The following is a 13,024-nucleotide window of genomic DNA, read 5'->3' on the forward strand; positions in this document are numbered from 1 at the left end:
ATATGATTGTACGTATAAAATATTATTAATTATAAAAAAACTTATTTGATGGTACGTATAAAATACGATTAATTATATGATAACACATATTTTGTAACCTATGATGACACATATAGGATATATATAATAGTGATTAAGGGTGGGCGTTCGGGTTCGTTTTCGGGTCTTTTTGGGATTTCGTGTTCAGTTCAGATTTTTTAAGATTTCGTTCGGATTTGGATAACCAATTTAAATAGGTTTGGTTTAAATATTTGGATAGAAAATTGATAATTATTTAAGTATTTTTGGAGTTTTGAGTATATTTTAACTATTTAAGATATTTACGTTTGATTATTTGTATATATTTTAAAAATACACCCGCACGGGCGTGCGGGTCCAAATCTAGTCTATTTTATTAAAGTTGAAGTACACATTGAGATTGTTTGGCAATATGGATAGTAGTTAAAAAATAGTATTGTTTGGAAACATGGATAGTAGTAAGTTAGAAAAATAATAATAATGGACTTATGCTACTAAAAATTGGAAATTCATTACATTATATTAAAAAGTAATGGGTCTATGTTACTTGATAATATATATATTCAAATCGAAATAATAATTTAAAATTGATTTATATCAAAAATTTATTCAAAAATAAACATATATTCAAAATTTGATTTTTACTAACATATTTTTCGATAACTATTATAAAAATGTTTTAATATATATAAGAAAAATACAATACAAATCCCAGTTACAAACACCAACTTAAATTATGGTTTTTATATTTCACATTAAATTTTAAAATACAATTTATGTGGTTATTTATATGATTGTACGTATAAAATATTATTAATTATAAGAAAACTTATTTGATGGTACGTATAAAATACGATTAATTATATGATAACACATATTTTGTAACCTATGATGACACATATAGGATATATATATATATATATATATAATAGTGATTAGGGGTAGCCGTTCGGGTTCTTTTTCGGATCTTTTTGGGATTTCGTATTCATTTCAGATCTTTGAGGATTTGGTTCAGATTTGAATAATCAATTTAAATAGGTTTGGTTTAAATATTTGGTAGAGAATTAATAATTATTTAAGTATTTTTATAGTTTTGAGTATATTTTAACTATTTAAGATATTTACGTTTGATTATTTGTATATATTTTCAAGCATTTAAGCAAACTTAAAAGTATCATATATATTCTGGATGTTTTTATATATATAAAATCTAAAAATAATTAATATATATAAGTATATAAATCTATTTTGGATACCCAAAATACTTCGGTTCAGATCGGATTAGATTTCAGTTCTTCAAATACCAAATTTTGAATAATTCGGATATTTAATCAATTTTGATTCGGATTTAGTACTACTTATTCAGATTGGGATCGGTTCAATTCTTCGAATTCGAGTTTTTTGCCTAACCCTAAATAGTGACATAAAAATCAAATAACATCATATTTTCTTTAAATAAATACACCCGCACGGGCGTGCGGGTCAAAATCTAGTGGAAGATTAAGGCAGACTACACATTTAATCATTTACTAGATCTGGACCCGCACAACCGTGCGGGTATTTATTTTCAAGTTTATATATATATATATATTATTTTATATAATTAGTATATATTTTTAAGGTTATTTATATATTTGAATATGTATACATTTTTTAAAAATACAATAATTTTAAATTTTTTTGCTGTAAATTATTTATTTCAAATCATCACACATATATATATATATATAAATATTGTTTTTATTATATATTTGTCATATTGATTTTGTGTTTGATTATAAAACCAAATTTTTTATGCAAGATAAAAACATATTCAAAAATTATTTTGTAATTAATTTATTATGATCCTGATCCGTAATTCAAAGAAAGTAATTTTTTATATTTATTTATTTTAGATAATTAATTACTGTGTATATACAATTTTAAGATAAGTTAATTTTTATACATGTATTATATAGTTTACTGATGTTAAACTGTTCTACCAACATACTATTCTTTAGCATAAAATATTTTATATTTATGAAAATAAAATATATTAACTTATCAATTTAAAATAATTTTATCATATTTAGTTCAATATTATGGTTTTCTTTTAAAATGTTAGATGTTATTATAATAGATAAAATAGGACATGATTTTATTTTTTTCGTTTTATAAAGATAACAGTATATATATATTAATTTATAATAACATTTCATTACTAACTACAAAATTAATGAAAATATTTATGTAGAATTTTGACAGGTAAGATCTTGTTATAATCTTTAAAGATTTGTTAGAATTTTTAAATATAGATATTTTTATTTTAATTTAAAAGATATCAAAAGATATTATGATTTAAGTAATTATAAATTTTATCTTATATTAGTATTAAGGAAATACATTTAATAAAATTTCTAAATGATGATCTAAATAAAAATATCACACATGAAAAAAGTCATCATTTCTATTTTAATAGATAAGTTATTTTTTTTAATTTGATCACACAAGATATGTATAATATTGGTATAACTGGTTAACCGGCAGTATAGTCACACCAAAACCAAAAGATAAAAGATAATTTGAATCAAACTTGTGGTCGAGATTTTCACATAAAATGTTTAGACTAAACCGGTGCTATAATTTTATAATAAAATGTTTAGAACAAACCGAAGTTTATTCAGTGGTTAAGTACATTCAAGAAGTTGCACGTTACAATTCTATATATTTGAAGATAATTTATGCTGGTTATCCAAACCAGAATTTTAGGTATATTGTTGTCATATAGTTTCGATTAGTTAGACATAATAATGATAAGGTTAGAGATTAAATATGATATGACTTTCTAGGAATAAGTTCATTAGGTTTATTTTTAAAAAAATCACACATGAATTAAGGTTGTGACTTCTATTTTAATATATAAGATTATTTTCTGATACATAAACTTAATATTATAGGCTGTTTTAGCCAAAAGAAAATTTAAATAATTCTCCAAAAATATATATTTTATATTGAACTAAATATATTTTAACCAGTTATAAAAATTAAGATTCCCTCTATTTCATAATGATATACAGTGAAACCTCTATAAATTAATAATGTTTGGACAACACCAAAACTATAATTTTTTTATTAATTTATATAGATATTATTTTATCGATATACTAATTGAACCAAAAATTCAATTTGAGATTATAAAATTATATTATTTTATAGAGATTTTTAGTGTATATTAATTTATAGAGTATTAATTTAAAGAAGTTATATTGTATGTTGTTTTAGATAAAGTACAAAAACTAAGAAAATTATCATTTTCCAAAAGGATTATTTAATATTTGGTCTAAATATAATTCAATTGGGAATAAAAATGTTAGCAAATTATATTGGGTACACAATATTAAATCAAGATAAAATCTATTTAAAAATATGGAAACAACTTATATTTTAAAACAAAGTAATAGAATATATTGTATTTCAAGTCTGATGCACATAGCAGACAGCAATGTTCTAAATCGCTAGCTGGTAGCGCTTCATAGAGAATTATTGTCTAGACGGATGCATAGATCGATTTTTTGGACGCTTGAACCGATTTTTAATAAATCGGTTAGGAAAATTGTTTAGAACATTGGCAGACAGGAAACAAAGGCTAGTAGTATAATTAATAGACCAACTGAATTGGACAAAGTAATATAAGATGTTTAGGTAAAAACACGCATATTAAAAAAAATCGTTGTTTTGTCTAGAAAGTATTATTATTTAAATTATAAATTAGTGTTATTCAATCAACTAAAAATAGATTATCAAATATTGATTAGTTGCATAGTTTTTAATAAAGTAAAAGGTCACCAAAAAAAATAAAAACATATTATATTAAAACATCAAAATTCTTTAAAAAATCATACATTTAGAAACGGAGGGAGGAACTACTATCAAAGTTTATCGAAGGTGTATATAATGTGGCAATAACTACTATCAAAGTTTATTGAAGGTGTATATAATGTGGCAAGCTCTAAAATAATGCAAAAGTGGTTCCTCTCATGCATCTCGATTTTTATAGCTAGGTTGTTGCGACAAGATCTTTGCATGTAGAAAATATAAACAAAAAGTTTTTATATGTTGTGTTACTACTTTGATAGAATACTAATTAACTACTTAAACATTTGATATGTAGATCAAAACTATTAGTCAATCATATTTCTTGTGACTATCTGTATAAGTACTACTCTTGACAAAAAAAAAATTGAAAACATGCAACAAATTAGAAATTAGAAAAACCCCTCCTTTAAAAATAATTACCAAGACCCTAAACTCTTTGTATGAATGTAGGAGCAATAAATAAGTGTTGGTGAACCATCAAAGCTTCCTCTCATAAAGATGAACGAAAAGAGGCTCATGCTTCATCCTATTATATAAACCCTATCAAACCTACTCATTTTGTTGGCTATGTTCTAAATATAAAGAACCAAACACAAGCTTTCACCATAATGAGTTTTCCAATATTATGGCTGTTTCACATAATTTTCATCATAATGTTCATCATCTCCCATGTTTCGTGTTATCCAGATCAAGGTACAATACTTTTTTTTTTCTTTACGGATATATCAATCATGCAGTGTGTGACAATATAATATTTTAAATTGTGTATTAAATTAGTGTAATCTTTATTTTCTCGTGAAGCTGGGAATTATAGTTTTATGAAGGATGCAACCTTCGCACCAACGTTCGCTCGCTACGATTACATCATCATCGGAGGAGGAACCTCCGGTTGCGCGTTAGCCGCAACGCTATCTCAAAACGCTACCGTATTAGTCCTAGAACGCGGCGGCTCGCCTTACGAAAACCCTACGGCGACAGATATCCAAAACTTCGCTACAACACTCTCAAACACATCTCCCAAATCGTGGTCGCAGCTCTTCGTCTCCGAAGACGGCGTTTACAACACACGTGCGCGCGTCCTAGGTGGAGGCTCGGTGCTAAACGCTGGATTCTACACACGTGCGGGGGATGACTACGTTAAGGAGGCTGAATGGAAGAGCGATGAAGTCGAAGCTGCTTATGAGTGGGTTGAGAATAAAATAGCGTTCGAACCGCCGGTTATGGGATGGCAAACGGCGTTAAAAGACGGGCTTTTGGAGGCTGGTGAGTTTCCGTATAATGGTTTCACGTACAATCATACCTACGGGACCAAGATTGGTGGTACGATTTTTGATAATGTCGGTCAGAGACATACCGCTGCGAATCTGTTGGAGTACGCAAATCCGGACACGGTTGCTGTCTATTTGCACGCTAATGTTCATAAGATCGTCTTCACCACAAAAGGTATTTGATCGATCTAAACCTATTTTCTTTCTTTCAATTCCTTGGATTAGAAGGTATCAATTATGTATTAAATTTCGTTTCGTGTTTGTTACTTCTTCTTTGCTTTTTGATTTAGACACGTCTGTTCGAGAAAAATAAATTTTTTGTTGTTTTCATGCATATTAAAAAAACTGATAAACTTATATTATAAATACATTAGATAATTAAAATTAAATTCATAGTAATTTAAATTCTAACTTTTTTTACAATTTATAGCTTACTATTACTAAAGAACAAAAAAATATAGAAAACACAAAATTTATTTATTGAAACAAGTTTTTTTCTTCCAAAAGACCGATTTTCATATACAGAAGCAATTATTGTTTTTGGTTTGGTTTTGGAATGATATTATATATACATTCCAAAAGCAATTATTTTCAAACCATCGATTTTCATATACAGAAGCAATTATTATTAAAGATATGTATCTATATAATAATCTTTTAAGGTATATAGTTAACAACACAAACTCTTGACAAATTTGATTTAAATATACTAAAATCGATTTCAATTTGCTTTTATTGGAACCTTACTGTTCAGTTTTGGTTTTATATTTAAATATGTTCACCTTTAAATATGTTCACGTCTATTTTGGATATGAAAATATGTTTTGGACAGGAAGACCAAGGCCAAAAGCATACGGAGTGATATTTCAAGACGAAAATGGAGTGTTACACAAGGCAGAGCTTGCTAAGAACGCAATGAACGAGGTGATTTTGTCCGCGGGTGCCATTGGGAGCCCGCAGCTGCTGATGCTGAGCGGTGTGGGTCCTATGGCTCATCTTGCAGCTCACGGGATTAAACCGGTGGTCTTAGATCATCCAATGGTCGGGCAAGGGATGGCAGATAATCCAATGAACGCCATTTTTATTCCTTCACCTACGCCCGTGGAGGTTTCTCTAATACAAGCCGTTGGGATCACAAAATTTGATAGTTACATTGAAGGAGCAAGTGGCGTCATCTTCTCTTATAGTTGGACTCGTAATTACTTCGATGGCGTTTTGAACTATCTTAACGAGGTATAATATCTATAAACACATTAAACGTTTTTACAACTATATGTTTACTAATGAAATTATATGCTAATGTTTTCTCTTTCATTGTGTAAGATTCAGACAAGCCATACCACTACATCCACACCACTCTCCACTCAATCCATTACAGATTTTTTCAAATCTATAGATCCGTTATTCAATGCGACCACACAAGCCGGTGTAATCCTCCAGAAAGTGGCGGGACCGGTCTCGAGAGGTCACTTGGAGCTTAGGAACACAAACCCATATGATAATCCTTCAGTGAGATTTAACTACTATCAAGAGCCAGAGGATTTGAAGAAATGTGTTGAAGGGATTACCACTATCATTAAAGTGATTAACTCGAAAGCATTTTCCAAATTCAAGTACCCGGAGGCGACCATACCTGGCTTGCTTGATCTAATACTGAACGTTCCCACTAATCTACGGCCGAGGCACGTAACCTCGGTGTTTAATTTAAAACAATTTTGCATCGACACTGTGATGACTATTTGGCATTACCATGGAGGTTGCCAAATTGGAAGAGTGGTAGACAAGAATTACAAAGTTTTAGGTATTGATGGTTTAAGGGTTATCGATGGATCAACATTTCTCAAGTCTCCAGGCACAAATCCTCAAGCTACGGTTATGATGCTTGGGAGGTAAATTCATAAACCCAATGACGAAGCCATCAAAAAAATATTGAACATTTTGTTAAAAAATGATTGTTTTGATTGATATCTGTAGGTATATGGGACAAAAGATTCTTAAAGAGAGGGAAGCTTTCCTCGAAAAGAAAGAAGAAGAAGCATGATTAGATATTACTTTTGAGATATATGCTAAAAGAATCATGAACTTGGAATTGTTTTAATCAATGTATGGTGGGTGAACTAAAATAGTCTGAATGTGTACATCCGTCCATGTTTTGATTCTATTATGTATAACAATGGTGGAATCTTTTGAAGCAGTTGGTTCTTGTGCGTAGTATATGCTTTGATTTTTAAGCCTGCCTTTTAAATTTTCAAAGCAGTGGCTTGGAAAGTTAAACATCTACTATATGTAAAGGAGGTAGAAGTTACAACAAAATCTCAAGAGTAAACTGTTTGATGAAAGATATCATCAGTAAAAGGGGAATTCAACTTTGGCAAAAAACTATTATCAGTGAGAGAACATTATTTCTCACAAAATTGAAGTTGAGTCTTTGCCAAAGGAGAGTTTTCTTTTTATTATTTATCATTTGATTTGTTCATTGTAAATCTGCAGATTCAGTTATCCTTCTTCACAGGTACTTTAGTTAAAAAGGATAACTAATAATTGACAATATCATTAAGACAATAATCACTCTTTTTAATTGAACGGTGAAGACCATATATTGATGTCCCGATCATCTTTGATGCGTGATCGAATTATCTTCGTTATTTCCCCCGAAAGCATTTCTCTCTCGAAGAATCTTCTGCCCCATGACCTACACATACCACTCCAACAATCATACCTGATTTAAGTCTTTAATATGTATATATGGATCTTTTTTGGATCTTACTTACCTTCCGAGCATCATGACGGTGGCTTGAGGATTAGTGCCCGGAGCTTTAAGAAACGTGGATCCATCGATAACCCTCAAAGCATCAATGCCTAAGACTCTGTAATTCTTGTCGACCACTCTTCCAACTTGGCAACCTCCATGATAATGCCAAATAGTTATCACGGTGTCTATGCAAAATTGTGTCAAGTTGAACTTTGCCGACTCGTGCCTTGGTCTGAGATTGATGGGAAGGGTCAGCATGCGATTGAGCAGCTCACGTGCAGTTGCATTCGGATACTTGTAACTAGAGAATGCATTCGAATTTATCACTTTAATAATGGTTTTAAGTCCTTTAACACACTTCTCAAGATCTTCCGGCTCTTGGTAGTAGTTGAATCTCACAGAAGGGTTATCATCTGGATTCTTGTTCCGGAGTTCTAAGTGACCTCTGGACACTGGACCGTCAACTTTATTGACGATCCAACCATCAATTTCCAGCACGTTCGATCGCAAATTAATGGATTTGAAGAATTCTGTAATTGCTAGGGTGGAGCGGCTTGTCTGCACAATGTTTCATAAGTAAAAAAAACACATGTACATAGTCTAGTGATCTAAGATAATAAGTTAAGATAGATTCAGTGTATTAATATTCTACCTCGTTGAGAATACCTTCGGAGAACCTATGCATCAAGTTATTAGTGAGTTTCAGGCCACTAAAACCTTCGATGAAAGTATCAAAGTTGGTAATCCCAACAACCTTTATGAGGGACGTTTCTACAGGTCGAGGAGACGAGACGAAAACAGTGTTCAACGGATTATCTCCCATCCCTTGTCCAACCATGGGATGATCTAGGACCACAGGGTTCACCCCATGTGCCTCAAGATGAACCCTAGGACCCACGCCGCTCAGCATCAACAGTTGAGGGCTCGCGATGGCACCCGCACACAAAATCACCTCGCTCATTGCGTTTTTTGCTAGTTCTGCCTTGTGGAACACTCCATCCGCATCTTGATATATTACTCCGTACGCCCTAGGTCTTTGGCCTCCTGTGAAAAATATGAGATTACATATCCAACGACAAAAGTATACATAAAAGTTACGAAACGAAAATTTCTTGATCAATAAAGACCTTTAGTGGTGAAGAGGATCTTGTGGACAAGAGCGTGCAAGTAGACAACAATTGTGTCCGGATTAGCATACTCTAACAAATCAGCGGCCGAGTGTCTATGGCCAGCTGGGTCGAAGATTGTACCACTGATCTTCGTCCCAACTATATGATCTAAGGTGAAACCGTTGTACGGTAACACACCTGCCTCCAACAAGCCATGTTTCAACGCAGATTGCCATCCTGTTACTTGTGGCTCGTACACAAGTTTGCTCTCGACCCACTTGTAAGCAGCTTCCACTTCATCCATCTCCCACTCAGCATACTCCACGTAATACTCTTCCGCACGTGAGTAAAACCCAGCGTTCAGCACAGACTCGCCTCCGAGGACCCGCGCACGTACGTTGTAAACGCCGTCCTCGGAGATGAAAGGCTGCGACCATGAGTCCGGTGTGATGTTAAACAGTGTGTTGGTAAAGTTTTCAAGATCGGTGGCTGTCGGATTGTCGTAGGGAGAGCCGCCACGTTCGAGAACCAACACGTTCGCGTTTTGAGAGAGCGTTGTGGCTAATGCACAACCTGCTGTTCCTCCTCCGATGACTATGTAGTCAAAATGAGCATGAGTTGGTGCTAATGTTGCATCTTTCATAAATCGGTAAAACCCTGTTTTCATGAAAAAAAAGTTCATAACATTGAAATTCGAACTAACCTAACAGTTAGAATGAAAATTAAACATTTAGAACCTTTCATCAAAGATTCAATGTGGATGGTCCATGAGTTCAGATTGTACCTTTATGGGAATAACAAGAGCCATGTAGTATACAAATTGTGACGAGAATAAAAGGAAAAATGTGAAAACCCATTACAGCGTAAAAATATGTTTGCCTTTGTTTTTTTTTTTCTTAATTATCTTGTGTAGATAAAAATGAGTCCACGTTTCATGCGCTTTATATACTAACACATGAAGTATGAGGCTCTTGTTCCAATTTGCTTACTTCCCCAGTTTGTGTGTTTCTCGTCTAACCTAAAGATATTATACTGAATTATACACTAATCTCCTACAACTACAGCTGACAATGTAACTTCACATCCTACTAGGAAGACAATTAGTAATTTTAGTTGAAAAGACCAATATTCTTGTTCCGGAAAACAACAACTCCACAATTCACCAAATTTTAGCAAAAAAAACACATTAGTTGGAAAGATCAATAGTCTTGTTCCGGAAAACAACTCCACATATTGACTTACGTAACATTATGTTTCACCAAATTTTAGCAAAAAAAAAACATTATGTTTCATGTTACCATTAGTATTTTTTTTTTGTTTTCCTTTTCCCTTTGATTTTCTTTTATTTTCTTTCATTTCGGTTCTGTTTTCGTCACAGCTTAGTCAATGTTAATAGGATTTGTGGCTTAAATCTATAGACAGAACATAATAAATTTGATTAAAAGTATATTTGATTGATATTGGAGTCACAGTCTCACAGAAAGAACAAAACTCATTGCAAAAAGTATATTTTGTTCTTGAAATTTCTCGTCAATTTTTGCAATGAATTTTGTTCTTTCTGTGAGTCTGTGACTCCATTATCAATCAAATATACCTTTAATCAATTTTTTATGTGCTGTCTATAGATTTAAGCCACAAATCCTGTTAACATTAACTAATCTGAGACGAAACAGAACCGAAATTAAAGAAAATAAAAGAAAATCAAACGGAAAAGGAAAAAATACTAATGGTGCTAAAAAAAAAACTCTTTTTTAATTGGTGGTTTCAGAATTTTCGGTGAATCTAAGAAAAATTAAGATACTTGGATCAAGTATGGTACTGAGATCCATTACCAGGTAGGTTGTATAGTTACTGGTCTTGTTGATAAAAAGAGTTAGTAAATATGCTATGACTGGTAAACAATTGAAAGTAAAAAGTGAGAGAAAGCAGGAGAAAAACTATATGTAGATCTACTATAATCAGTGTTATAATTTCGACCATTTTTTATAAAAAGATTTTTCTCCGAAAAGAACACAGTATTTGATAACACAATTGATTTTACTCTGAATATGTTTGTTTTCCTCTCAATCTATTTCGAGAGCCTTAAACTAATTTAAGTCTGTTATGGCCTCTTTAGCCGATAAAAGCAGGCACCAAACTTAATGAAAATTCACATATACTAAAATGATAAAAAAAAGAAGAAGATATATTTCATTTTTCACAAAAAATAATTACGATTTTTTTTGAAAACATAATTAAGATACTCTCTATCTGAGTTGAGAAGATAATTTATAATCCGACGTCAGTAACTAGCTAGTTCTTTGAACATGTGAAACTTTTGCAGCATGAAGTGCCATTTTTTCTTCTTGTTCTTTACGTCTTTTCTTCCTTTTTTTCCTTTTGATTTCTTCTCAGTTTGATATTTTATTTTTGTTCAACTTTAGTTGAGAATCCTTATATGATTTGTGGCTTAAACTACTCTTTTTATTTTTAATAGTAGATACAAAACCTTTCGTCTCCTCTCAACTCTTTCCATATTTTGGTGTTGTTGTAATGTACTAATCAGCCAAAACGGTTATAATTGAAATCTAGTTGCGCAGCAATTGGACCCTTACAATTATTCCAGGCTTAAAAAGAATGACATTTCAACTCCTCTTGCTGATGCATTACCAAATTACCAATTATACCTTGAGAGTTCCCTTTCTTTGAACGATGAGAGCAACAATCCAATAACAAGACTTTTGAGCACATCTTAATTCAAAATCTCAAGCTTCTACTTAAATTAAGTGGAAAGCCGTTCTCTCGCTTGTAGTTAGTGCACGGTTTAGTATTAGAGATAAGCATAAAGTCTCTATACGAATGAATCGTTAAAAGGAAATTCTGGAGATAATTTACATATGTTTAGAATGTATATTACGTAAATTTTGTTAATCGTTAGTTGGATAAGTTCTAAGTCTCATAAGCAACCTTACTTGTTATATATTTCAGAAAAACTTACTTGTTATGTTTTACCAAAAAAAAAAACAAACTTGTTATGTAAATATGCTTAAAGGATCAACTATCAAGATTTACCACTCAAAACTCTTCTTCTCAATAATGAAAGAAAACCAGACCTTAAAACGAAGAAGATGAAATTTATTTATTGACGTTTCAAGCTTAATATTTTGGATTACGTTAAGTATTTCTCTACTTATTAATACAAACGAGAATAACCCTAGCTCGTAGACAGATGGATTTATCACGAATCATCTTCATAACCAATGGCTGAAAATGGAATGGACAGTTTGATTGCACAGGTAAAAGTCGTGGTCACTGCGTTATCTTGTACTCTGCTTTTGGAGGATATATTCATTTGTGACTGTTGTTGACTGTGCTGACTCTTCGGCTGCTTGACTGGTCGAGCTTGGGCTTAAGCTGAGACTGGGCCAATTCTGTGTCGTAAATCGTAATTAATCTCGGCCTTCTTTTTCTCTTCAGCAGTAAAGATTTTTTTTTTACTTTGTTGCTGAGAAGCACTTGTCTGTTATCATTGGTAGTGATGCCTATCTAATAGCCTCCCTCAAACTTGGCGTAGGTGGTACATCAACACGGAGATAGTAGAAGGCTGAAGCAGGAAGATATCTAGTAAATATGTCAGCCAATTGAAAGCGAACCAGAATATCTCTCACAAGTCACAACCAAAGCACCCAAAGATAATCTTTCGCAAACATAATAGTAGTCAAGTTCAAAGTGTTTGAAACACTTGAGATAATCTGGATTAGCAATGAGATGAACCGAGGAGAGGTTGTCACAATATAGTTCTGGTGTGGCCTGCAAAGGAACAACGAGTTCACGCATCACCATGCTGACCCTTTTAGTACGATACACATTGACGTCCATGAATATTCATGACTATTGATTGCTTAGCCACTTCTCCAAGCCAAAAAAAAACGTAACAAAAAGAAATAAATATAATTACCATATATAAAAATTACAAAAATATATATATTGATAAGTATAAATGAACCATTAGTCAAACCACTGGACTAAGATTTGCTTGCACG

General features: G+C 31.9%; 2 protein-coding genes across 2 annotated transcripts; one reads left to right on the forward strand and one right to left on the reverse strand.

Annotated features, from left to right (window-relative positions):
• Positions 1-4,400: 4,400 nt before the first annotated feature.
• Positions 4,401-7,300, forward strand: LOC106414421 (protein HOTHEAD). Its single transcript, XM_013855079.3, has 5 exons — positions 4,401-4,566; positions 4,675-5,316; positions 5,974-6,374; positions 6,465-7,030; positions 7,116-7,300. Exons 1-5 carry the CDS (start codon positions 4,482-4,484, stop codon positions 7,180-7,182), a joined length of 1,761 nt encoding a protein of 586 aa, XP_013710533.2. The 5' UTR covers positions 4,401-4,481; the 3' UTR covers positions 7,183-7,300.
• Positions 7,301-7,568: 268 nt separating this feature from the next.
• LOC106414280 (protein HOTHEAD-like) lies at positions 7,569-9,945 on the reverse strand. Its single transcript, XM_048754278.1, has 5 exons — positions 9,787-9,945; positions 9,021-9,659; positions 8,546-8,937; positions 7,910-8,451; positions 7,569-7,831 (listed from the first exon to the last, which is right to left on the reverse strand). The coding sequence occupies exons 1-5, from the start codon at positions 9,857-9,859 to the stop codon at positions 7,753-7,755; spliced, it is 1,725 nt and encodes a 574-aa protein (XP_048610235.1). The 5' UTR covers positions 9,860-9,945; the 3' UTR covers positions 7,569-7,752.
• Positions 9,946-13,024: the final 3,079 nt, after the last annotated feature.

This window comes from Brassica napus, chromosome A2 (assembly GCF_020379485.1).
Source record: "Brassica napus cultivar Da-Ae chromosome A2, Da-Ae, whole genome shotgun sequence".
In the NCBI taxonomy this organism is placed as follows: domain Eukaryota; kingdom Viridiplantae; phylum Streptophyta; class Magnoliopsida; order Brassicales; family Brassicaceae; genus Brassica; species Brassica napus.

Excerpts from the sequence above, each read along its gene's own strand:
- LOC106414421 (XM_013855079.3), top strand. The coding sequence starts at position 4,482 with ATGAGTTTTCCAATATTATGGCTGTTTCACATAATTTTCATCATAATG. Across the intron at positions 5,317-5,973 it reads GATCGTCTTCACCACAAAAG|GAAGACCAAGGCCAAAAGCA; the intron begins GTATTTGATCGA and ends TGTTTTGGACAG. Across the intron at positions 7,031-7,115 it reads ACGGTTATGATGCTTGGGAG|GTATATGGGACAAAAGATTC; the intron begins GTAAATTCATAA and ends TGATATCTGTAG.
- LOC106414280 (XM_048754278.1), bottom strand. The coding sequence starts at position 9,859 with ATGGGTTTTCACATTTTTCCTTTTATTCTCGTCACAATTTGTATACTA. Across the intron at positions 9,660-9,786 it reads CTCTTGTTATTCCCATAAAG|GGTTTTACCGATTTATGAAA; the intron begins GTACAATCTGAA and ends TCATGAAAACAG. Across the intron at positions 7,832-7,909 it reads GTCATGATGCTCGGAAGGTA|CATGGGGCAGAAGATTCTTC; the intron begins AGTAAGATCCAA and ends GTATGTGTAGGT.